This window comes from Neophocaena asiaeorientalis, unplaced genomic scaffold, assembly GCF_003031525.2.
Source record: "Neophocaena asiaeorientalis asiaeorientalis breed wild unplaced genomic scaffold, Neophocaena_asiaeorientalis_V1.1 scaffold648, whole genome shotgun sequence".
In the NCBI taxonomy this organism is placed as follows: domain Eukaryota; kingdom Metazoa; phylum Chordata; class Mammalia; order Artiodactyla; family Phocoenidae; genus Neophocaena; species Neophocaena asiaeorientalis.
The window spans coordinates 3,366,664-3,392,390 of NW_020172781.1; the positions used below are offsets into that span (position 1 = coordinate 3,366,664).

General features: G+C 50.3%; 2 protein-coding genes, 1 long non-coding RNA gene and 1 other non-coding gene across 6 annotated transcripts in view; 2 read left to right on the top strand and 2 right to left on the bottom strand.

Moving 5' to 3' along the window:
* RAB35 (RAB35, member RAS oncogene family) overlaps positions 1-213 on the bottom strand; it is an 18,119-nt gene extending 17,906 nt beyond the window's left edge. The window contains exon 1 of one of the 2 annotated variants that reach the window (XM_024741384.1): positions 11-202. In XM_024741384.1, the coding sequence (XP_024597152.1) occupies positions 11-62 (52 nt within the window). In that variant the 5' untranslated portion in view covers positions 63-202. Of the gene's footprint in view, positions 1-10 lie in introns of both variants that reach the window. The other variant, XM_024741385.1, reaches the window with a different exon arrangement.
* Positions 214-371: 158 nt separating this feature from the next.
* Positions 372-4,983, top strand: LOC112397256 (uncharacterized). Of its 2 annotated transcripts, none has more exons than XR_003002770.1 (4): positions 372-1,096; positions 1,306-1,392; positions 1,714-1,766; positions 4,728-4,983. It is a non-coding gene; the product is annotated as an uncharacterized LOC112397256 (long non-coding RNA). The 2 variants fall into 2 exon arrangements; XR_003002769.1 differs by having other exon boundaries at positions 372-1,071.
* Positions 3,194-3,265, top strand: TRNAG-UCC (transfer RNA glycine (anticodon UCC)). The gene has a single exon. It is a non-coding gene; the product is annotated as a tRNA-Gly (tRNA).
* A 4,135-nt stretch (positions 4,984-9,118) lies between the features above and the next one.
* GCN1 (GCN1 activator of EIF2AK4) overlaps positions 9,119-25,727 on the bottom strand; it is a 56,458-nt gene continuing 39,849 nt past the window's right edge. Inside the window, exons 39-58 of the mRNA XM_024741379.1 lie at positions 24,909-24,977; positions 24,569-24,707; positions 24,284-24,480; positions 23,941-24,083; positions 22,536-22,653; positions 22,207-22,422; positions 21,008-21,172; positions 19,124-19,285; positions 18,747-18,839; positions 18,404-18,547; positions 18,035-18,304; positions 17,680-17,793; positions 16,989-17,219; positions 14,978-15,171; positions 14,730-14,844; positions 12,814-12,910; positions 12,297-12,445; positions 11,799-11,906; positions 10,366-10,584; positions 9,119-9,837 (exon numbers count right to left, since the gene is read on the bottom strand). Coding sequence (XP_024597147.1) covers positions 9,712-9,837; positions 10,366-10,584; positions 11,799-11,906; positions 12,297-12,445; positions 12,814-12,910; positions 14,730-14,844; positions 14,978-15,171; positions 16,989-17,219; positions 17,680-17,793; positions 18,035-18,304; positions 18,404-18,547; positions 18,747-18,839; positions 19,124-19,285; positions 21,008-21,172; positions 22,207-22,422; positions 22,536-22,653; positions 23,941-24,083; positions 24,284-24,480; positions 24,569-24,707; positions 24,909-24,977 — 3,069 coding nt within the window. The 3' untranslated portion in view covers positions 9,119-9,711. The remainder of the gene's footprint in view (positions 9,838-10,365; positions 10,585-11,798; positions 11,907-12,296; positions 12,446-12,813; positions 12,911-14,729; positions 14,845-14,977; positions 15,172-16,988; positions 17,220-17,679; positions 17,794-18,034; positions 18,305-18,403; positions 18,548-18,746; positions 18,840-19,123; positions 19,286-21,007; positions 21,173-22,206; positions 22,423-22,535; positions 22,654-23,940; positions 24,084-24,283; positions 24,481-24,568; positions 24,708-24,908; positions 24,978-25,727) is intronic.

Below are 25,727 nucleotides of genomic sequence, written 5' to 3' on the forward strand. Positions count from 1 at the left end.
CGGCCCTTACCGCTGTCGCCGATAATGAGCAGCTTGAAGAGGTGGTCGTAGTCCCGGGCCATGGCGGGCGGGGGAGGCGAGCGCTAGCGGGCGGGGTCGGTGCTGGCCTCGCGATCCGCAGCTCCCTCCGGGGTGCTCCGGCAGCGGCGGATCCACTTCCCGAACAAACAGCCGGAACTGACAGAAACACCTCCCTCCGCTCCCCCTCCTCCTCCTCCTCTTCAGCAGCCGCCGCCGCTGCCACCACCTCCCTCCTTCCCGCCCCGCCCCGCCACTGCGCAGGCGCAGCGCCTGGCACCGCCTCTGCGCAGCCGCGGTCGCGGCCAGCCGCGCCCTCTCCGCGCTCACGCACTGCGCATGCGCCCTGGAAGGGCCTCGCGGGCGCTGACCGGTCTTCCCTGCGTCCCGTCTGTGAACGTCGCCGCCGCCAGCCCTCCGCGGCCCCCTGCCCGGAAGTCTCGGAGAGCAGAGCTGCGGTCGAAACCTAACTGTAAGAAGCCGAGAGTGCCGGAGAAGCCCGGCCGTGGCCCGGGACGGACTCGCTTCTTCATCTTCAAGACTCGCAAGCGCTGCGGAGAGAGAAAGACTGGTAGGCAGTGACTAGCGGGGCGGCTCTTAGGCCGAGCTCCCGGTTTCTCGGGACTGGGGACTCGGACACTTCGCTCCCTTCTGTCTGGACGCTGCCTCCGGGGTGCTGGCACCGGGCCCTCCACCGTGTCCCGGGGCTGTGGACAGGACGCCTAGGCGGCTGGAGGCTGCGGAGTTTTACAGGACAGGAGCCGGGACGTAGTGTGTTAGGAGTGTGGCCTTTGACGTCAGCGCTGGGGCGAAATCACATCCCAGCCCTGTGACCTCTTGAAGCCTGAGTTGCACCGTTGGTAAAGCTGGGTGGGTGGTTCCAGATTCAGCGTCTCTTCCAGCTTGACGCAGAACTTGGGAGATGAATGACCCGGCGTGTAAGATGCACCCCTGGGATCGACAGCAGCAGCTCCCGCGGCTTCAGTTGCACACCATCTACAGATAATACTTCTTCAGATCGCGTAGGAAGACCTGGGCCGCAGAAGTTAAGCGGTATTCGGTTTATCATCAGCCCTAGGTTTTTTTTTTTTTTTTTTTTCCCGTTTTAGAGTAAGTTCCTACCTGCACTAAAAGTAGGACGCGCCTACCGCCATCCTCATTTGTAGAACTGCAGGGAAAAAAATTGTTACTTATAAGTTCTGTACAGCCCTGTCCCTTTCTAGTCAAGTACCTATTGGATATTTCTACTTGTTTTCTCAAACTTCTTTTTATCTTGACTTTATACAGAATACTGCTTGTGGAGTTTTTTTAAATGTACAGAAGCTTACCAAAAAGCACAAGTTACTGTTTTTCCCTCAGACCCACTCCTCACAGGTAACCCCTGTTATTAAGTTTCTTGGATACCTTAAAATGCTTAACAAATATTTTCTGAATGCATAAATGTCCTTAAATGAATTTTCTTTGCCTGTGCAATCACATGTGTATGTAAGTTGCCTTTTCTCTTTAACAACATACTTAAACCTTCTGTCATTTCACAGCTGCGGGGTACTGGCACTCCATCATATGGTGGTATTTAACCACTCTGCTGTTGATAGGCATTCATGTTTATAATTTCTTGTTATTATAAAGTGTTGCAGGGAAGATCCTTGAACAGCACATGGAGTGTCTGACTCAAACTTTGAGTTGTTTTTCCAGGAGCTGAGAATCAGCCTGGTGATGACAAAAGAACATGGACTTGGGATCCAAAGGTACTAACTGGGAGGGGAGCTATTCATATGATCACTGAAAAAAATGCTTCTTGGTCTGGGAAAGGTTAGTGGGGTCGCCTTTGATCCAACAGTTTTAGGAAATATAAGGGAAGAAAGAAGCCTCAGAGTATTCCCCAGGCAAGCACATCCTCCCCTGACCAGCCAGTGAGGCAGGTCACTCTAGATCATCTTCTCAACCTGCTCTGGAATCAGAGAGACTTTGGTTCAGATGCTTTAGAATCCTGGCTCCATCTCTTAAAAGCTTCGAGATTTGGAAAAGTCACATCACAATGTCTCAGAGCCCCAGTTTCCTCAGAATAGTTGTAAAGATTAGAGATATGTTTGCAAATTACCCGGCTCATATAGGCATGTGATAAACAGTAACTAATGCTGTTAAACCAAGGTCATTTTCCACTGACTCATTCATGCTTTTGGCCATTTCCTGTTGCAGACTCAAGCACACATGCCCAAGGCAGCCTCCTGATATCAGGGCTGTAGGATACTTTGAAGAAGTAGAACAGAATTGGCCATTATGAAGACCAGACTCCTGACTTGCCTGCCTTCTGGAAAGCAATAGGCATTAATTCCTTCATTTATTCAAGTAGCCATTTAATGAGAACTCACTATTTATTATGTGCCACAGACTATAGGATAGAGCTTTTCCCATCCAGGAGCTTTCAATCTCATTAGAGATAAGACACACTCATGAGAAATAAAAGATACAAGACAATACAAGAGAGAAAATAGCTGTCAAGCAGCCTAGACTTCAGAGGAGAGCTATCACTTTCAGCTAGAATGATGGGGAAAGGATTTCATCATAAAGATTTCATGATGGAATTGGAATTTAGAGAGCTGTGAATGGCGGGTGTATTTAGATAGCTGCTGTCACAGCCGTAAGGATCATCTATTTTAGCTTTGAGGGAGAATTCCCTGCAGGCCAGGATGTGTGCCTGGCTCCCAAAAATGAAACTGTGAGCACATTTTCCTCTAGAAACATTGTTTTAAATTATCTAAACTACAATTCAATGACTGGAGCTATGTTATGGTAGCTAGATTATAAAGTCTATATTTAGAAATAGACATAAACTTTTGTGATCTGAGGTAAGTAGCAGTTATGTGCCACTGATGGGAAACTTTGTTCCACTGTTCTGAACAGCCAGCTTACAGATGAGCTTTGCAGTACCACCTGTTCATACATTAGAAACTACAATAGGGAAGCATTGAAAGTTCTTGAGCAGAGGAGCAATATCAAAATCTTTGGGGAAAGTTATCTGGTGCAAGCATGCAGGACGGATTTCAGCTGCAGAGCTTTAAAGGTTACTGCCGAAGCCCAGGTGTGAGGTAACAGCAGGAAGGGACAGATGCAAAAGATAGTATGCAAACGATATCTACCAAATTAGTGTTTTTTAAAAAATCACATAGGGAATTCCTTGGTGGTCCAGTGGTTAGGACTCTGCACTTCCACTGCAGGGGCCCGGGTTTGATCCCTGGTCAGGGAACTAAGATCCCACAAGCCACGTGGCACAGCCAAAAAAAAAAAGATAAAAATCACAAAATTTACCTGACAACTGGATTCCTTTGCTAATTCAGTAAGTATTGTGTGCCTACTAGGTGCCAGGCACTGAGGATGTAACAGGAGCAAAACAAAGCCCCACCCTCGGGGAGCTTATGGTACAATTGGGGAAGATGAGTCAACGTACATTTGAGGGCTCACTGTGTGCCAGGCACTGATGGAGAAGCTGGAGATGTAGCAGTAAATAAAGCTTTAAAATCCCTGTTTCTGTGGAGCTTACATTCTGAGAATGCAAATATGTGTTAAAAGGAAAAACCAAGGAGTAAGGGGGACAGGAGTATACACAGGTTTACAGAACAGAAAGTGATGCCGTGGAGGGGTGGGTATATACTGTTCATTCAATAAGTTTGGTTGTGAATGAAAAGAGAAATGGAGTGGCTGGTGAGAACAGTGGGGTGAATATTTTTCAGGATAGCGTAGGTAGACGATTGGCAGCCAGTGAACAGTAAGGACTGAGCAGTAAGGGTAGAAGGAAGATGGGTTAAGAGCACTTTAAAAAGCTCAACTGGCAAAGAGGAGTGTAAAGAAGTGTGGTGTCACAGGCTGAGGGTAAAGGAGAGGGACCCTCATGCCTGAGGTGCCTCAGGGTAGCAGTAGGAGAGATGAGGGCCAGTGTGGCCGAGGCCTGGAGGGAACCTGTGAAATCCACAATTCAGACTGGTCAGCAATGGATTCTAAAGTTGCTGAAATAGGTATCGAAGGAGGAAGCATATGCTGCAATCATGTAATGGGGGAATTCGGTGTAAACAAGAATTGAGAGGGCAGGTACGCTGAATGTCGGACTTCAAATGAGTGGGATGGGGCACTGTCCAACATGCTGGTCCAAGAGGGAAGGACTAAAGGGAACCATCTGGTCTCTCCCTTTGATGGGACTGGGAATTGGCCCTTTACCCCCTCACCTGCATGCCTGAGGCCATATCAAGAGACTTGGCAATCGCTTTGCCCTGCGCTTCGGCAGCCCCCTCAAATCAAGTGACCATGAAGTTCCTTGACTGCAGGATGATCCTTGACCATCCTGATATCCACTGGGGACTAGCACATGGTAGGCACTTGGTTTCTGTTCAGTTAAAGTGAAGCCACACACAGAATTAAAGAGTTAGAAGGAACATCAGAAATAATCCAGTTTAAAAAAAAAATCTGGGGGCTTCCCTGGTGGCGCAGTGGTTGAGAGTCCACAGGCCAAATCTGGGGTCTGTCACGTTATCAGGGTCAAACCCCCTCCCACTAAACCCTTCAGTAGGATTTTTCTCCCATCTTCGAGATTACGGTTTTCAAAGTATGGGCTGGGGACACCAGGACTCCCTATGACCCTTTCAAAGGATCTGTGAAGTTGAAACATTTTCACAATACTGAGATGTCATTTGCCTTTTCCACTCATTCCTTACAAGTGTACAGTGGAGTTTTCCAGCGCCTGCATGATATGTGACATTGCAGCAGACTGAATGCAGAAGGAGACATGAGAATCCAGAAGTGAAGAGGCTTGCAAAAATGCAGAGCAATCCCACTCTCATTAAAATGGCTTTTGGGAGATGCAAGAGGGAAGACATATGGGAACATATGTATATGTATAACTGATTCACTTTGTTATAAAGCAGAAACTGACACACCATTGTAAAGCAATTATACTCTAATAAAGATGTTAAAAAACAAAAGACCCAACACAGCCAAAATTAATTTTAAAAATTTTAAATATAAATAAATAAAATGGCTTGTTTTGAAAAAAATATCTGTTATGGTTATTTATGCTAATATGTAATGGATTTATTCTTTTTAAACGAATTAATAAAGCTTTTAAGGTTGACCAGTTTTGCTAAGATGGTATCAGTAGGCAAATTACATATAAGCCAGAGCTCTTTGGGTCCTCTATCATCTTTCACAGTGTGAAGGAGTCTTGAAGCAAAATGTTTGAGCAACTCTGGGTTAGATACTGCTGCACCCAGCTTCCCACCTCCCTTTTCCATGGGAACCTAAATGGTAAGAAAGATCTAACGTAGTTTATGACCAGGCTGCCATCTCAACCAGAGAGCTCAGAGCAGCATCACAAAGTGACCGGTGTTTCCATGCAGACACACTCAGGAGTCTCACCCAGAAATCCCACTGAGCTAATAATCCTTGGACCAGTTTTTCTAGTTTCCTAAGCTTTGTTAATATCAACACTACCCTTCCACCAGAGTGGCCTGCAGGGAACCCTCCTAGCAGCTCAGAACCACCCAGTGAAATAACTGAGCTCCACCTCTTCTGAAAGGTGAAACCTAGTCACTCCAGAGAGCCACACGCCAAGAACTTGACTGTTTCCTTTGTTAAATTCACCTTCCAAAAGTATTTTTATGGTATGGCCCTGGGACGTGGTGACCAGAGTTATCAAGAAATGTGGGTTTTTTCCAGTTCTGCAGCCAACTGGCCACACAACCTCAGAGATGCTCCTTTCCTTCCATACCTCAACTGTACTCATAAAACAGGGACAGGTTCCTGGCCTCTCCTGTCGGAAGCACTGCTCCAGCAATGACAGGGGAGTGCTTTCCAGCCCAGGCACAGTGAAGTCCCAACCATGTGCTTACACACCTCTTTTTCAGTGTTTTAGATATTCAAATGCAGTAATCACTCTGCAAGAAAAATCTGATTTTAAGTTAATAGCTTTTCAAACTTTAGGCTCAAAAAATTAACATCTGTAAATTCTGGGTCCAGCAATTGCCCCCTGGATAAGAGCACTGCACTTGCGACGCACCTTAAATGGTACTAGGTGCCCACTGTTCAGTCCATTTTTGTCAGTATACCTCACTTTACTCACATCATCCACATATGCAGCACCGCCCGCGCGCCCAGCCATGTATGGAGGGCATTACCTCATTCACTCCAGACAAGCCTGTGGGGCTTGTCACTGTACAGATGAGGACATGGGCTCACAGAGGTTAGGGGACATGCTCTGGCTTAATATGTAGTGGTCAAGGTTTAAACCTGACTTCCAAGTCTGTGCAGCTCCACTAGGGCGCTCTGTACTAGACTTTTTTTTTTTTTTAACTTATTTTTGGCCGCGTTGGGTCTTCATTACTGCACGCTGTCTTTCTCTAGTTGGGGCAAGCAGGCTCTAGAGCGCAGGCTCAGTAGTTGTGGCGCACAGGGTTAGTTGCTCCGCATCATGGGGGATCTTCCCGGACCAGGGCTCGAACCCGTGTCCTCTGCACTGGCAGGCAGGTTCTTAACCACTGCGCCACCAGGGAAGTCCCTGTACTAGACTTCTAAAGCAATAACTGCGTTTCCTTAAAAATATTTTAGAACCTAGATCTTTAAGTTAGGCTGGCTCCTGTTTTTCTTATTGTTCTTATTTAAAAAGGCTTGTAGCAGTTAAAGACCAGTCTGCACAGAACTGTACTCAGAAGAAAAACATTCCCAACTGCCTGTCTTGTTTTGAGATCAGCTCTCAGTAAAATAACGTCCCCAAATCCCTGCCAATAAAATAGTGTTGACCCTGCAGGTCCCTTGCCCTTCTCCCAAGCCCTCCGGCATCACAGCAGTGGGACCAAGGGAACTCACCTTTGGTTCCTAGAAGGGACATGAACCATGTCACACTCCCCCACATTTTAAAATAGTCTTGACGCCCATGATTCCAGAGGCTCCTAGAGTTAAAGGGTTGAGAATGCTGTTTAGTTTTCCCTGGATTAGCTAAAGGCACACCATTTTGTCACTGCCTTTCAAACATATGGCAGAGAAAGATGGGAGTCCCCTCTCTAGAGGATCATGGAAGTCTTAGAAATGTCTTTTCTAAAGACAGCAAGGGTCCCGTACGTGGGGTGAGGTATGGCTCAGCCCACAGAGCCGCTGGGGGAGGCCTGGTGTGGCTCAGGTCCCGGGCCAGTCACCTGGAGCCGCCTCAGCACTTCACCTCATGTGCTGCAGGATGTGAGGCCTGCAGGCCCCAGCCTAAAGAGTGGCCGGTGCTTGTGCCCAACTAGCCAGCTCAGTAGGAATAAGAGAAAGGCCATGTATGGCTCTGGGGACAGACCGCCACTTATTAGCCTTGTGACTTCTCTGTGCCTCAATTTCCTCCTCAGGAAAACAATAATAAGAGAAACTACTCCGTAGGTTGAGTGGGTTAAGTGAAAAAAATGCCAAATGTCATCTAATTACTATTAACCCCCAAAAGATAACTTTAAGACATATGGAGAGCTTCCACTCCAAATTCCTCATTATACAGATGAGAAAATTGGCCTAGAAATGTTGGGTGACTCGTCCAAGGCTAAACCAACCACCAGGGCAAATAGCTTTGGTCTCTGCAGCTAAGCTCCATTTCCTCCAGGATGTTCGTTCAGTCTGGGCAGCTGTTTTCAGGACTGCTGACTCTGGCCTGACGGGGTGCCCTTTGCCTGCTCCACCATCATGGCTGTGACAGCCCTTCACAGCTCGTTTCCTGGGAGCTCACATCCTCCTTCCAGACTCAGGAAATACAATTCAGTATGTTCGGGGAGCCTCTGAGTCATCTCCGTCTGTAAATCAACCTTTATCCGTCTATCCTGAACAGAGAGATCTCATCCTCCTCCAGTTTCTGGAACTGGAACTGGTGTTTTTCCTTTGGATTTTGCTTACTGAGTGTCTTCCACCTCTAAGTACATCAGGCTCCCCTCCCAACTTCAGACTGGGGACTGAACACCAGAGGTAGACATAAGCCTCTAAGATTCTAGAGGAAACACTGAAGACCTACCTCAGGGGCTTAAAAGAGGTCTCCCAGCCCACACCCCCTCACATAGGAACTTCATCTGCCTCCCCACAGCTAACTGGCAGAGGTGACTGCATATGCAGACGGCTTGCTGGACATATGCCCCAGGCAGCTGGGAGGATGCTGATGACCGTCTGAATCCCAGAAGCAGAGAACAGTTACCATGGCTACCAAGAGCTGTAACCATTGGCTGCCTTGGCTATGGGGATCAGCTCAGCTGACCTCTCAAGGTCCCTTCCAGCCCTGGGATTCTACATTTACAGTGAGCCTGATGAGACCGTGTCTGCTGCAAGAAAATAGGAAGTCCTGTGACATATACGGCTCAGGCATAGAAAGCAATTATCTCAGAGGTCACCTTGTCTTATTCATCAGAAGTGCTGAGTCACAAGGCTACTTTCTATCTCTGCTGCATCATTAATAAGCAAAGCCTTGCTTTTTTTGGTATAGCACTTCAGGCCCTTTATAAAGTGAGTCTGCGACCACCATGTTCAATTTTTCTTCCTTTTACAGCTCTGACCAGAAATTTTGATAGAAGTTTGTTCCATATCGTGACCAGGGAAACAGCCCAGAAACACTTGCGTCTCTGGGCCCGGTGGAGCGTGCTCCATCAGACAGGACGTTTGGATCACGAGCCTTCCAAGAACTAGGAGGAAGGAAGTCATTCATAAAGGAGGCAGATGCTGAACTGCAACTTTGGTTTCCTCTGGCAATTCTGATTACAGGAATGTGGTTTGTTCTTATTCCACAGAGGGGAAGAGTTTCTCTTTAAAACTTGACTCCCAGAAGCTCCCTACCGGTCTGAGTCAGGACAGAGCAGGGAGGTGGCTAATTCGACCCCTGTAACCTCCACAGCAGGTGAGAACACAGGCCTGGCAGCACCCCCCTTGATACCCGACCTCAGGACAGAGAAGTCTGTAGATATCTACAAGACTTCCAAGAGCAGGAGAGAGAGGCCCAGAAATCAGACTGCTGCCTGTGCTTATGAAAACAGCTGCAAGTCTTGCCTTGTTCCTGATGCAGGAAGCTTCATGTTTAGTGGATGTTTGAAGATTTTTTAAAATCTGCTTATCAAGATTAAATCAAAGCCTTTATTAAACATCCCTCCTTCAAACCACCTGCATTTAAACCTATACCCCTCTCCTGACTTGCGAACTGCTAGGGCTATGTGTGTGTAATTGTCACCTGGAGGGTCCGATCCAGTTGGGCTACACAATGCTGAAAAGCCACACCAAGGCACACCACACTGGGCACACCTCCACGGTTCTGTGCCCCTCAGGATCTAGGCAAAGGTTGGCAGCACTGGCCCTGGGACCAGAGCTCAAGCACAGGAGACCAGGAAGCTGAAGTCTGAGCCTCCTTGTTCCAGACCTACATGCAGAGCGGACAAGCAGTTCTTGGTTACCACTGGGTGAGGCTCACCAATGTGCTTTTCCTTCTCGTCTCCAAAGAAAAGGGTGAGAGATGGAGGAGGCAATTTTCAGTTGTGTGTGGGTTTGATTTAAGGCTTTGGCTGTGGTCTGCTGATAATATTAAAATACTTTCTGGGAACGCCATCTCCTAAGCTCCCCATCAGAACAAATGTATTTCCAAAAATGAAAACATTGAACAAAGAGGTGGAGCTGAAATGCTGATGCAGAGCCCAGTGGACAGGCCCAGGTCTGTCAGGTCAGGATGGTGTCGTCCACCTGCTCCGTGGAGTCGGCCTGGCTGGCCAGCTTCTTCAGAGACCTTCGGTTGCATTCATTCAGCACCTCCAAGCTGGCCACGTCCAGGATCTTGCAGAGGGACTAGGGGGAAGATGGAAACAAGGAGACGAAGTCAGAAAATATGGCTTCAGATTTCTCCAATCAAAGACAAAAATGAATGTTAACCCAGGACTAGAACCACTGAGGTGGAATCTGGCAAAATAAGGGAATCAGATGGATCCAGGGAAAGCCAAGACAACCACTCATCACGCCTTTCACGTGGTGAGGTATTGTTCAGTGCTTTAAAGGTTGCTCAGCGGGCAGGGGACTGAGTGACAGGACTCTGGGCCTCAACGGGCAGCACTGTGGGATCTGTTGTAGGGCTCTGTGCCACGTGAAAGTCTATTTGAAGAAGGGGCTCTGCTGCTGAAAGACGTCTGAACACCTCAGGAGTAGAGGAATGTGTTTTTAGGCACCAGACCTGTCACTCGACTACAATCTGCCTGTCAACACTCATGCATACGGACGGGGTGGCAGTGAAGAGTGATGCTTAAACACTGTCATGCAGAAGGCCTGCAAGGCCAGTGCCCACAGACGCCCAGGGGAGGCACGCCAGTCCCAGATTCCCACCTGAAACACCTCTTCTCCCTGCCTCATCTTGAGGAGGTTGACGATTGCCTGGTCGCTGTAGGCCCTGACGACGGTGTTTTTATCCTTGGTGTTGTCAAGAAGAGCCTTCAGGATGGGCTTGATGGCCTGGGGGTCCAGGGCAGGCAGTGGGTCCCTGTTTGCCCACCAGATCATCTTCTCAGCCACCAGCCTGATGTCACTGGATGGGTTCTGCAAACACTATGAAGAGGAGCGCAAGGCTTTCAGCCAGGCACATCCAGTCTGTTTTTCAAAGCAGCCCAGACTCTGCCCTGACACTCTCTTCATCGTGGAAACTGACCCCACTGCTCCCCTCTGATGCCATCCCCACTGTGGGAGGGTAATAACCAGGTGTGATTCGGACCCTATTCTCTTCCACCTCATCTCATGCCAGTCTCTCCTTTGCTCACCACTCTCGGCCTACGTGGGCGTTCAGCTTCTGCAAACACACCATGCTGCTTCCTGCCTCGGGCCTCTGCACTGGCTGGTCCCACTGCCTGGGACGTGCTTGGCCCAGATCCTCGTTTGGTTGGTTCCTTCTCATTCTTCAGGACTCAGCTCAAGTGTCAGCCTTTAGAGGTCTCCCCGACAGCCCCATCTAAATCAGAGCCTTCCCACAGGCTTTTTGTGTACCTCCACCTCCAGAGATCCTGTCTGCCCTGTTCACCTCTACACCTTCAGGGTCTAGCCCGGCTGGGCACACAGCAGGTCATCAGTAATAAACGCTGATAAAAGCTGCATGCAGGGTGATGCCGTCATACAGGCTCAATCTAATCGGGGCCCTGTAAACTCTCCACTGTGGGTGCCTGCAGGGTGGTGCAGTCAGCCTTGGGACCCTCACTACTCAGAGCGAGGTCAGCGCACCAGCAGCACTGACATTGCCTGGGAGCTGGTTACAAAGGCAGGGTCTCAGGCTCAGCCGCATCTCTTAGCATGCAGACTCTGGTTCTGTCTTGTGTGCACACAACCGTTTGAGAAGTGTGCTCTATTACACAGGGGCTGGGGCCTCACCGTCAGGCTCCCCAGCTTTCCTCCTTGGGTCTCACAGCCGCCACAACAGCCACCACGACAGCCATACTAGTAAGTGTCATGCCTGCTAAAGGCAGGCAGGGAAGAGGAGGTTTATTAAGATTTGAACCCAGGTCTGCCCCAAAGTTTGCAAAATTGGTGTGCCTAGAAAGAATGCCTAAAATGGAGGTTCTTAGCGTGATTTGGGGTTATAGGTCTATTTGACATCCTGACAAAAAGTTGGGCACTCCTCCAGAGAAAAGCTCACACACGACTCTTTTGCATTCCAGTCCTATGGGCTCAGAGATGCCGCAGGCTATCCATGGAGAGCTCCTAGAATACAGAGGACACACCTCTAGTGTTTTTTGGTCACGGGTCCTTCTCACAAGCCTGGCTGCCCTGCTCACCTTAATGAACAGGCTGGAGAGTTTGGCTGGCAGCTGTCCTCCTCCTGTCTCGATGTGATGCTTCATCAGGAAGCCCATGCCCCGGACTCCGCTCACAGCAATGGGGATCTGTGGAGAGAGGAGAGAGCTAGACGGGGTGGCCTCCGGCTCCGTCCTCGGGGCAGCAGGGCCAGGCACCAGCCCTTCCCCAGGACTTTCCAGGGACCCTGCCTCTTCCCCACCAGTCCCCACCCCCCGGCAGCTCTCATGGAGAGGGTCTGCCGTGGCTGTGAGGCAGATGAACCAAACCCGAGTCACTAGTTCCCAGGTCAGGAATCAGAGACCTTCTGACCTAGAAGGGACCTCTATATGCTCCAACCCAAACTCCTCACTGTTCAGATGATGAAACTGGGGCCCAGAGAGATCAAGTACTAGTCCAAGGGCACAGTAAGTTACTGGCAAAGGTAAAATTTGAACCCAGGTCTCTGAGCACCAAGTCTGGCTGCCCCAAAGCCTTACCCTGTCTGCCATGGCATTGCTGAGGATCATGTCCTGAACTTCACTGCTGTATCTGCCTGCACAGAGTCTGCTGGGAGCCACATTCACAGCCACGGAGAGAGCCAGGCTCCGCCCGTGCCGAACCATCCAGTCGATGCCAGACACGTCCGCTGGGTGCAAGGACACACTGAGGTTAACCTGTACCTCACAGCATGGCCCACCGCCCACGAAGCCCACCTCCCCGACCTGAGACTCATGTGCCAGCTCAGAGCCTGGCAGAAACCCCAGTCCACGCTGCACACAGGCCTCCCTGCCCCGAGTGGATGTCAAGCAGCCATCCCTCACAAACTGCTCCAGACTGTGGCTTGTGTTCTTGGAGCATAAACACTCGGGGCTGCAGAACCCCCAGAAACTCCATTTTGTTTTAACAGCTGAATTTCCAAGGAGAGGGTGGTCCCACTGTCAGAAGACCCTCTGAGGGGAAGGGGAGACAGAGAGGCCCTGAAAAGAAAGCCCCCCGTGGACACAAGAGGCCTACCCAGCAAGTACTGCTGAAGAACAGTGCTGAGCTCCTCTTCCGTCAGAAAGGCACACAGTTCCCCCAGGCACCCGGCTGAGGAGATGCGAGTGTTGTCCTGACGGAGCAGAGAAGGCAGTGAATGGGGATGCAAGCCCACACGGGCTTCGCGGGAACAACGTTGGAAGGAAGGCGGACCCTAAGTCCAGTCCTCCCTCCAGGCACTCCACGCTCCCACCGCCAGAGCGGGACTGCCACTCACTGCAGCTGCCACTTGGTGCCGTGTTAAAAATTATACACCCAGCACTTAATTTTAGAAAACTCCAGCCTGTGTGCATACGTTAATCATCATCGTAATAGCAAGAATAACTATATTTACATAGCACCTTTCTTCTTACAAGCCTGCATGCTTCATATTTATTATCTCAGTTACTATCAACAGCCCTGTGAGGCGGGGAGGGGCGCGAGCTCCCGCCCACAGTGCCCAGGAAAGGCGGTCAGAGGACCACTTGGAGCTCCACCCCCAACCCCACACCCACCCCCGAACCGCTCATGTGTCCGCCTATGTCCAAAGAGACTCCCTGCTGCCCTGACATTACTCAGGTTTGTCCCGGGAAGTTAAACTGAAGAGCTGATCAACCCAAGGCAATAGGTAAAGGCCGAGTGTTTTGTGTCAAAACCAAAGCCATGTACATAAAAAGCCCTGCTGCTCTCCCTGCCAGCTAACTACGGGACACCACACAGTGGATTCAGGTTATGTGCTACAGTATTAGGAAGTGCCAACTTGGCGTGCCTCTCCCAAAACAAAACAAACAACCAGAGCCTCAAGGGCCCACGGGGAGGCATCAGCTGGGCTGGCACTCTGGATTGCCACCTTCGATCCAGCGCAAGTTCTGAGGAAGAGGGTGGTTGGCCAGCACCTTGGGCCTCTGAGCTCCCTGCCCAGGTGCCAAGCAAGGCTAAAGCTGGCTCTCTCTGACACAACAGCCACTCTCTCCACTCTGGATCTATTTTAAGCTCCATTGTGGTGAAATGCAAATTGGTTTACATACTAACTTTTGCTTGCACTGTGCATGGCCCTATAAAAACCGTGACAGACTGTGACCAAAAGAAGGTGGAGTCTCCCATCTGTACCCCAGAGAAGGCTAAAGGCCCATGATAGTCGGCCCCATGCATGGGCAGACGACGGGGTGTAGCTCCATGTGAACCCAGGGGCCTCTCTCCAGAGATCAGCCCCACAGTGTACATCTGGCCACGCAGCAGAGGGCTGTCAGAGAGCAAAGAGAAAATTCTTCTCAGAGACTCAAGCCCTCCTGGGCCCGCTACAGCACTGGGTTGTCAAGGGGTACTTCACAAATGCTTCTAGACGGGGTCAGGAAGGGCTACAGTAACAGCATCAGAACAGAACCAGGAGTCACGGGGCTCAGGTCCTGGTTTTGACTCTACCACTTGCTAGGGTGCAGCCCCAAGTGAGTCTCACCCTCTCCAACAGTGCTAAGCCCTCCCACCTGGACAGACACTAGACAGTTTCCTGAGGGCTGTGCCCATGCTTCATTCACCTCTGGGCTAGGCCCTTCAGCTCAGCAAATGTTTCCTAAACCAATAAACGAAACCCTTCACTTTACAACTGGGGAAATGAGGGGCAGAGAGGGAAAATGACTTGTTTAAGACTAGAGGACAAATGAATGAGAGACCTGGGACTTTAAAAACCTTACTTCCCTTATCTATACAACACATCATCGATATCAATATTGATATCAAGACGCGCCTTGTCTCCCTCACTACCAGAGGCGTGGTAAACCACAGAGTGATACGAATGTCGGGAGTGATTATCACTACTGACCAAGTTCTTCTAACACAAAGCAGAGATGCTAACCAAAGGAAAGAGAAGGGAAACCAGCCGAGCCCCCCAGCCCCACATCCACCTGCCGCTGTACCTCGTCATGTCCCAGCGTGCTCAGCAGGAGTGAGACGATGCTCTTCCGGATAACCACGTCCACTTTGGCCCCTGCTCCCTGAATCACAAACCTCAGGGCCTGAAGCATGGTGTCCCTACAGAACCAGTACACCCAACTTAAAACCTGGCTCTGCTTCACCACTGCTCCCGCCGCACAGGCAGGGCCCAGGCTGCTTCAGGAGCTGCCCGGCCTCCCCACGGCCACAGCTCTCCCCACTAGGGCCTTACCTGACACCCGGGTCCTCCATGACCCGGATTCCGTTCAGCAACTCTGTGAAGAGAGGATCCACCTTGATATGGATGGAGATGAGCTTCCCTAGTGCATCAGCAGCCTTCAGGCGCACGCCCCGGTTAGAGTCCTGCAGGGCTTTGGTGAAAGTGGTCTGCAGCTGGGGCAGGAAGGGCTTCAGGGCAATCCCAACCTGTTTGAGAGACCCAAACCCAAAAGCACAGCTGAGGTGGAGTCCAGGGCCACAGTGCACTATAGGCACAAAAACAAATGATCACAAACCACCATAAGCTGCCCTGGCTCCCACACATAGGCCAGGAATAGATGTCCCGTTAAGACAGGGGCGCCCAGCACAGAGAGGTCACACTCAGTCTCGTCTTCCGTTTTCAGCATCCTGCACTGCACTGGGAGGATGACACCACCAGCACCACCACCACTACCACCACTACCACCCCCCCACCAGCACCAGCAGCAGCACCAGCAGCAGCACCAGCACCACCACCAGCACCACCACCAGCAGCACCACCAGCAGCACCAGCAGCAGCAGCACCACCACCACCACCAAGGGAGCCGTGGACTTGGCTTAGTGAAGCCCTGTCCACGTGGACAAGTGACTCGAAACCCTTGTCTCCAAATACACTAGAGCAGGCTGGGAGACGCTGTCAGTACCATGGAAGAACATTTTAGTGCAAAGACAGGGAAATGGACCAGGTGTGTGAGGGCAGGTACCATCTACTGAGCATTTAACATTCAGCCTTCAGAACAATCCTATGAAACAGCCTCAGAAGGTCATCCTTGTACACATGTGCGCCCCCTCATTAACAATCCATTCTAATCCCCGACCACACATAGAAAAACAGGCACATTTGTGACAAAATACAGATGAGTCCAAGACGAAAGATTTACTTATTGCTAAATGGGAAAATCAAAGTAGCTGTTTGGAGGTTCAATGCCAATTAAAGTTTGGAGATACTGGGGTTGGGGTTTTGCAGGCAGCTGGGAGGCAGACCACAGAGTGAAGCTGGCAAACCTGCGGTGGGAACCACCTGCCTATGGGTGGAACCTGGCTTGTGGCCTAAGGGACAAATTCCAGGAGGGAAGGGCTCCATTTGTATACAGAGTTTAAAAAAACAAAACAAAACACAGAAAAGAACAGCACAGAATGTAAAGATGATACTTAATTTAAAAGAAAAATAAAAAGCCTTGATTTCCTACAGAATGAGGCTGATGCTCACGATCCCATTTTTTATCTGGGAAGTTGCTCCCCACACTTTTCTCCCAAAAGGAAAAAGCTACAAATCTTAAGCTTTTGTTCTCAAACCTCAAGTAAGAATTTTTTTTTTTAACAACAACAAATCTTGGCTGTTTATGCTTTTTTAAATCCAAAGGGCTTAATTATTACACTATAAAACATCAGAAACAGTTAATGTGTTCAATCTTTGCTTCTGACACTTTGGGCAAAAACTGAAGTTAACTGCAGTTGCTCTCAGACTTCCTTTTCATTCTCTCCTCAGATTCTTTTCACCTCATTTATGAGGCAGTCATAAAGAAGGGAAATGTTTTTGAACAAGGTTTTAATTGTATTTACATGGCCCTGGATTTTGTCCTTTGACCCATTTATAAATAATAGCAATTAACATGCACTGGTGTGTCGAGTGCTTAGAATGTGTCAGGCCTCGTGCCTGATGTTATTTTATCTGAGCCCTGTGTCACACCGCCCTTCGAGAGGCAAGCAGTCCTAGTACTCTCAAAACACAGGTGAGGAAACAGGCTCAGAGGCTGCATAACTTTCCCAAGGTCATTCTGGCCACACAGCTACCAAGTGGCGGACCTGGAATTGACCATGTGCAGTGCGTCTTGACTCCAAAGTCTTAACTCCCTCTGCTCTGCCGATTCCCCATGATAAGCTGTCACCCCGCCTCCACGGGACACGGCGTGCCACCGTCCTACACACAAATCCATTCTCTAAGGCCTGAATGGACTGAGAGCGTGAACTCATCAGTTGCTCACCTTGGCCAGCAAAAGGCTGAGTGTCTCGAGCAGAGCCGCCTTCACGTTCCAGCTGAACCGGTCCCCCAGGATGCGAATCAGAGGGCCAGTGATGCTGACCACGGAGGGTCTCAGGGCGTCAGCTGAGGTCAGGCGGATCACCAGGCCTAAAGCTTTGGCTGCTTCCTCTTTCTGTTCTGGGCTGCCAGTCAGGACGCCCTCCCGCAACACTGGAAGGATGGAGGTTACTCCCTGACAAGAGAACCACACCTGAGAGTCAAATCTCAAAGGTTCTGGGCCCAGGTGTCTCCCACCTGGAGCAAGGAGCTCCTGTTAGCCATCCTCTCTTCAACTCCATGAGAGATCAATTCAGGCTGCCAGGGTCACAGCCTGAGATGGTGCTGGCTGGGGAACAGTCTTGACAGTGACAAGAAGAGCAGGGTCCCAGCAGGCCTACCACACAGGGTACCTGCACTGCTGTCACTCACTCTGTCTGAGGTGGCTTCCACCACTTAAACCAAAGATGATGAACCCTGTCCCCAAGGGGTCACCACAGGGAAGAAGCACGCTGCCTGTGAAGGTGCAGAATGGCACCTAGAGCACTAAGCCAGATTAACACACGGGCTGCTCCAGCAGCCCCACCTCCTGGGACCCAAGGGGAAGGCGGAGGAAGACCGCATGCCTGCCACACCCTGCACAGGCCCTGGCTTACCTTCTTTGGAAGGCAGAACCCTGGCACGTGTTCGCCTTTGCTCTCATTCCCTATGAGCCGGATTTCTTTGTGTAGTTCCTCAATTAGTGCCAGCTGGTTGCCAGCATCCAGTTTCTGTGGGAAGTCGGGAAAAAGCAGAGAGGATGTCAGAGTTCTAGGTAAAGCCCTCTCAAGGCTGTTTCAAAATAATATAGCAGGCGGAAAGGTGTGGGTGGGAGTATAGATAAGACTGCCCACGAATCGACAGATGCTGAAGCTAGGTGACAGGTACATGGGGTGTCTTAGGAGTCTAGTCTTATAAGCGCCTGGAATTGTCCACAACCAGAAGCTGGCTGTGGGGTCCACAGCTCCTCACCTTGGTGATGGCATTCAGGGCATCCCAGCTCTCCTCCAGAACCACAGGGCTGGAGTCGTTGAAGAGGCGGATCAGGCCTGAGACCAGGCTCCGCAGGTGGCTAGTGTAGTCCACCTTTGAGCGGGAACAATAGATGTTGAGGATGATGGCAGCAGCCTGCCTCATGCCCACTTCAGGGCTGCGGGTGGCTTCCAACAGATCCTCGATGATGATCCGGTGCCCGGTGTCATCCTCTACCGAGAGGATCACAGCCTGACAGTTGGCCATCTCCTAAAACCACAGGGGATGCCTCGGCTGAGCACAGCTCCTCCAGGACAGGACAGGATGGGGCAGGGTTAAAGAGCCTGCAGGAGTGACTGTGACACTCACCAGCTGCTCAGCTGGAGTCCCCAGCTTCTCCTTCAGGGCCAACATGACCGCCGGGAGGATCACGCCAAGATGACGGGTCAGGGCGTCACCTGCCACAGACGAAAGGAAAGCCAGCACCCGGGTATTGACAGGTGGGGTCGTCAGCTGCGGAATGATTAACAGCAACTCAGTGGGTGCTGCCCTGTGCTGGCCGCGGTGCTAAGCTCTGGGAGATCCCATCCCACTACAAGAGTCACCAGCCTCTCCCAGCATCTGAGTTCAGAGCTGGCCTTCACGCAGGCCCGGGGAACAGTGATGTGGCTGTGGCTTCTGGGCCAGAGGGTTGCCACGTGTTGGGACTTACCTTGGGCACGAGGTAGGGCAACACCACACGGCTCTTGATGGCCATCACTTGCTTCAGACCATCCAAGGCAAATTCTGACACCTCCTCATCATCCTGCAGAGGGGCAATGGGGGCAATGTTCAGGAGCCGGCTCTTGTCTCCACCTCCGCTATCTTGGACCGGCCGGCGCCAACGTCCTTCTCCAGTCTCCTCCCCTCCTCCCTCTGCACCCACATGGACTGACTGTCAAAGGAGAAGCACAGAGCCAAATCCCATCCTGTGCACCCACTCCCTCTGGGGCCCACACTGCGGCTGCCTTGGCAGAATCAGCCCCCCGCCTGTTGCCTCTACAGAGATGGTAAAAGCCCGACTGGTAGGTGTGGGGCAGAGCCACTCACCAGCTGCTTCAGTAAAAACGGGAGGATGTCCTCCAGAGCCTGGTGGCCGATGGTGGAGTGCAGCTGCTCAAAGGTCTTGGCCGCCGCCTCTCTGACCTCCTCCAGCGGGTCACACAAGGCCTTCCTTGCCGTGGGCACAAGGGACTCGGAGAAATACAGCACCTGCAACGGTACAGGTGTACTGAACCCGACGTGGCAGAGGGAGAGGAAATCAGCAGGGGAGCGGTGAGGACCTCTGGCCCAGCCAGGTCACCGCTGCTCCCTGGGCTTGACTTTTTTTTTTTTAACTTAGATGGTTTCTGTGGAAATGCACAAGTATGAAAAAGCAGAGAGGCTGTGTAATCTACTCCCAAGGAGCCTTCACCAGACTTAATAATTAATAGCCTGATTTTTTCCGGCAAGTTCTCCAAATACTCTGGTCTCCTACAGGAACTTCAGACTCCTTCTCATGTCAAGGACCCTAGTGATGTGGCCTCCACTCCCCAGAATCTTTTGCTCATCTTCATAGGAAACTCCAAGTCCTTCTTCAAGTCTCAACTCAAATACTTGCTCCCAGGGACTTCCCTGGTGGCACAGTGGTTAAGAATCCACCTGCCAATGCAGGGGACACGGGTTTGAGCCCTGGTCCAGGAAGATCCCACATGCCGCAGAGCAGCTAAGCCCACGTGCCACAACTACTGAGCCTGTGCTCTAGAGCCCGCGAGCCACAACTACTGAAGCCCGCATGCCTAGAACCTGTGCTCCACAACAAGAGAAGCTTATCACTGCAGTGAGAAGCCTGCGCACCGCAACGAAGAGTAGCCCCCGCTCGACGCAACTAGAGAAAGCCCAGGCGCAGCAACAAAGACCCTGCACAACCATAAATAAATAAATAAATAAAAATAAAATAAAAATTGAAATTGAAAAAACCTTGCTTCCTTATGAAGTCTTTGCGCCTGCAACAGGGCCAATGACAGCTCTGTTGCCTCTGCAACCAATTCCACCAAAGCAACGCCCCCTATGAATCTAAGGACTGAATATGAATATGGCCACCAGCAAGGCCTCAGCCTTTGGGGCACTTACTATTTAATGAATCACAGCTCTTTTGGTGACAGAATTTACCTTTATTCTTTGAAAAATGCAAATATAAAACCCAAAATGTAATACGTATACTGATACACACAGGAGGAGAAGAATCCTGTAAATCAGACGAGGCTTTTCAGGCTGAGCAATTGGCTACGTGCTCGAATTTCTGACCCGCCACCCATTCATTGCTTTGGTGCTTTCATCCCAATCGAGAGCTCTATGCCTACTCTCAACCTACTCCCCATGTTGGGGAGGATCAATGTTTGGAGGATCAATTACCGTAGAAAAGTAGGGTCAGTGAAAAGGACTCCAACCCTCTTGAATGTAGCTGCTATGGAAACAGTCTCATTGCTGGAGACAATGCGTTTCCACCCACTGGGTACTCACTCTCATCTACTCTGCTCCCTCTGAGAACGAGCACACCCTCCTGCTGTCCGCCCCCCTCCACCACTCACACACGCACACCTCCTTTCTCCGCTAAGTGCACCACACGTGTTAACTGAACTGATGTAGTGACACAAAAGGATTACTCTGGAGCAACCTCAGAAGTGGTGAGGGAAAGACTATCTCCAATCTCCAAAAGCTACTCCAGGCCTCTAAATTGCTTAGGTCTTATAGCCTGTAAAACTGATGGGAAAGCTGAGAGGGAAATTCCAATGCACTGAGGCCCTGCCGGCACCCCGCTGCCAGCAATGCCCTCTGGAGCGAGGTTCGCATGTCCCTGAGGGTGAAGTGTCGCTAGTGGTGCAGTTTGTCCTGTAACCTCCATGGCCCTCTAAGTCAGGTGCAGGACCCGCAGGGCCCTGTGGAGATACTCACGGCGTCCCGGCTGGTGGACTTCATGATCTCGCTCAGCCCAATGCACACTCCCTGCCTCTCGTCACTCTTCCGAGACCTCAGGCCTTCCTCAAGGATAGGGATGATCTCAGGTAGGATTTTCTCCCCTAACTTCCGGACAAGATCTCCCAGTGTCCTGGCTGCAATCTGTCGGCAGAGCTCAAGTCAGGACATCGACTCCCTGCAAACCCCAGGGCACCCCATGCACAGCTCCAGAATGAGGGCCCTGGAACCTCCCAGACTTTATCCGAGCCAGACTTAACTTTCCCAAACGCTCTTACCCCTGAAGAGCCCCCATGGTGCTTGCAAAACATGACAAAATAAAATGATCTCTCTGTGTCACACACACCTACACAACCTAAAGCAAAAGCTGGCACCTTATATATGACCAAGAAACTCATCATGTGCTGCCCAGTCAAGGGCTGATTTCCCTGGATCAAAAACTGGGGCCTAGAAGTCACTTAACCCTCATGCTCTTGCCCAGGAAAGGGGACCCTGAATTTGGGATAAACACTTTAAGGAAAAAAACCCATCTCCTCTGAGGCCTCATGCAAACCCTTCTTCAGAGCCAAATACACATCTGCTTGCCAGGGATGGGGGTTGGGAGTGGGCCAAAGAGGACTGGCAGAAGCAATCATCAGCCCTGGTGGGCCTCTCCTCCAGCTGCACCGGCCTTCGTTCAGCCCCTACTGTTGGCCGCATTCCCGCCCACCTCATGGCTTGTGCACATCCCATCCTGGTATCTCAAGCACTAGTCCCTTGGTCTGGAACAGTCTTTCATCACCTCCCCACCCATTAATGCTCACTCATTGTTCATCTTCAAGCATCACTTCTTCTGAGAAGGCTTCCCTGACCCCCAGCTGGTTGACCTGTTATAAGCATTAGCAGTGCCACATAGCACTTGCCATAGTTGCATTTTCCATCTGCTTTTGTGATTATCTGATTAACATTCATCTCCTCTACCAGACTGTAGCTCCACGAGGCTGCCTTTCTTCTCCACTATCTCCCCAGGTCTTGGGCCCCTGCTTAGCACATAGTAGATGATAAATATTTGTTGAATAACTAAGTAAATAAATAAATGCTCCCGTGTTAGACAGGGGACCCTAGGGACTCTCCCATCCTCTGCAGGCATCAGAGGCATCAGGGGCTGCTTGGTCAGAAGCAAGGCCTGCGAAACTTACTGTTCTCTTATCTGCACACGTGCTGGCCAGGAAACCCAACAGGAGCCCAAAGAGGGTGGGCAGGATCTCACGCAAGGTGCGGGGGGTATTGGAGACCACAATCTTCCAGACGTGCAGGGATGCTTGCCGCACAACCAGCTGGGTGTCAGAGCGGCCCATGTACAGGCCTGCTAACACCCGGTTCCGCCGATCTACCCCCAGGGCAGTGATGATTGCCTGCAACAGTGGAAAGAAGCAGAGAACACGAGGTGGTGAAGCCTCCACAGTGTGAGTGCCAGGGAGTCTCCCTACCATTAGCAGAGGGAGGAAAATCAAAATAAGGTACACACCTTGTTGGACTGGGCAGTTCCGAAGTTATCATCTTCAGAGGCAGTTTCTGTGGTCATCTTCCCTGTGACTCCTGAGATGTGGAACAGGAGATCCCCAAGGAGCTGAACAGAGCTGAACCTGAGGAGGCCAAGAACAGAGTCACAGAGTCACAGGAGGATGTCTCAGTGCACAACCAAGCCACTGCACAGAAAAGAGAACAGAAGGAAATGTACCCAAACACTCATGGCGGTTCTCTTAGAACAGGAGAGGTCACAGATGATACTCATTTCTTTATAGTCTCCCACATATGTTCCTTCCAAGTTATCTACTAATGAACATTACTTTAATAATAAAAAAGGACAGACATTTTTTAAAAGCAGATATAAAAATTTCTATAATAAAGTTATTAAAAAGAGAGAAGAGAGCACAGAGGGAAGTATTAACAAGAAACCAGGAATGTGGATCATCAGAACTACAGACATAAGGAGAGGCCTAGAAGGATAAACTTTTGTTTCTCTTCAAATTAAATCAGATTTATTGTTGTTGTTTTTTTGGCGGTATGCGGGCCTCTCACTGCTGTGGCCTCTCCCGTTGCGGAGCACAGGCTCCGGACGCGCAGGCTCGGCAGCCATGGCTCACGGGCCCAGCCACCCCGCAGCATGTGGGATCTTCCCAGACCGGGGCACGAACCCATGTCCCCTGCATTGGCAGGCGGACTCTCAACCACTGCGCCACCAGGGAAGCCCAGATTTATTGTTTTTAATGATTACAGAAATATCATATTGAAACTGAAAATTCAAACAATACAAAAAAAATATAAAGAGAGTGTAAACAATTACCCAGACTCCCAGCACCCAGGCAACCACTCTGACACTCCAGTGACACCCTTGTACACATCACACTCCCACACATACCATGTGTGAAGTGGGCCTGCACCACATACACCAGGCCACGGCCTGCACCTTTCCATCAACAACAGGTCGAGGAGCTTTCTGTGTCAGCTGACATAGTCCTTATGCCATTCTTTGTAATGGCCAAATCAAAGTTCATGGTGTGGATATGCGATGACTTTTGTAAACCTACCTTCAGTTTTTCAAGTGATAAACAATACCGCAACAAACATCCTTCTCAATACATCTTTAAGCACTTGACTAAATATATCCTTGCAAAAAATCCTAGAAGTAGAATTTTCAGATTAAAAAGCATTCACATTTAAAATTTTGACACAAACTGAAGGACTGAATAGAGAAAACTTTTTAGAAGAGAATTAGAATTGAAGACACTGCTATGGGATACTAGAGTTACAAAATGGTTAAAAGAGAGGGTCTGGAAAAATTGAGAGTTTTTTGCAACATTTTGCTTTTCATTTCTCAGTTCCCCAAACACAGAACTATGGCCACTGGCTCTTTCCGCCTGAGTTCTCACCTTATTCTCCAGAGGTCGTCAAAGAGGCCTTGTTCCAGCTGGGGCAGCAGCAGGGCTATGGCCGTCTCGGCGTACATGGAGATGACCCGCTGGCCCGCACGCAGAGCAGTATCACGCACAAACTCGTTCTCATCAGCAAGAGCCTGTGCACACAGAGGGTGGGTCAGCCAGAACTGCCTCCCCCTAGGCACCCAAACCTAAGAGGAAACGGGACTCCCTGAAGAGCAGGATGAGGACTCCTGCCACCCAGCCCCAATTGACGGGGAGCCCTAGCTCTCTGGGAGAGCGCATGTGTCCTGCCCTCCTCAGTAATTCTATCCTCAGCATTGTCGCTGGTGCCTACTTTGAGGATACAGGGGATGATGGGTCCCACATAAGGAGTGAACTTGTCCCCGAAGGTGATGGGCAGGTAGTTGAACATCATGATATAGCCATCTCGGACGTGGGGTGCAATGTCCACTTTGCTGGCTGTAGCCACAATTTCTGGCATCAGCTTCTCCAACTTCTCAACCCCCAAGCCAGCCATGACCTCGGCCAACCCTGCAAGAAAAGGACAGAATGAGCCCATCAGATCTAAGGGTCCCCAGAGGGCACTGCCGGTCTGGCCCCTGGGCCCGCCCTGCCTCACCCTGCGCAGCGCCTGAGCGATCCACAGAGCTCTGCTCATAGGTCAGTGTCTCCATCAGCCACGGCAGCAAGTCCTCAAAGCATGACTCCCCCATGCCCTTCACCATGGCTCCAAGAGCCTTTGCAGACACCGTCCGCACCTGTCAGGTAACCAAGCGCAGGGATGGTGAGGAGATGTGGCTCAAGACCAGGTGACCATGCAGGAGCAAGGCGGAGTGCCCTAGGGTCTCCTTCCCTTTACCAGACAGACGCAAATGCAGCTTACAAGGAATTCTTAGGAATCAATTTTCTGGGACTGGGCTAAAATAACGAGCTCCTGCCCCCTCTCCTCCCAGACTCACCTCAGGTACAGGGTCCAAAAGAGAAGCTTTCAGACCAGGCGTCACGCTTGGCAGGTAAGGAGCCAAGTCCTGCAATAACAGAAGAGGTGGCTCAGGGGAGGCCCAATTCCGGCTTTCTCCAGCCCTGCTTCACGGTGGACCCTGACCACACCATTCTGCTGACTAGGAGCGCTCACAGGGGTGCTTGTCACTGGCAAAGAACCCCCATCACTCCCACCGGTTCCTTGAAGGCCTGTGTGATTGCTCAGGGAAACCTACGAGGGACCCCAGGCCCATCCTCAAGAGGTTGAGTGAGCCCCCAGATGCAGTTCAATGCTCTTCCTCCTCCTGGGACCAAGGGCTGCCCAGACTCGGGAATCTAGGAAATTCTTTTGGCACTCCTTTCAGAATTGCATTATCATCTTTTCACTCTCTTCACCTTAAAAGGTTTATGTCTCTTGATACGGCATTCAGCTTTCAGAAACAGTTTTAAATATAGAAAATGCCTTATGTTCACTGCAGCATCATTTAAAATAGCAAAAAACCCTGGACACTGTATGACCAACAATAGAATTATATAAGTTATGATATATAAACTCGTTGGAATATTACATAACTATTAAAAACTCAGTTTTATGAATAACTTGCTATAACTTGGAAATACATCTGTTTGGAAATATCATTTTTTTACATGTAATTTAAAAACATTAACAATAATTATTTTAGCTTTTGGAGGGCTATGGATAAAATTTTTTGGTTTTCCAACTATCCCAAATTTCCTAGGATTGACTAACTTTCCCACTTTATCTCTTGTGCCCATAGCCTCAGCATGCAAAGCAG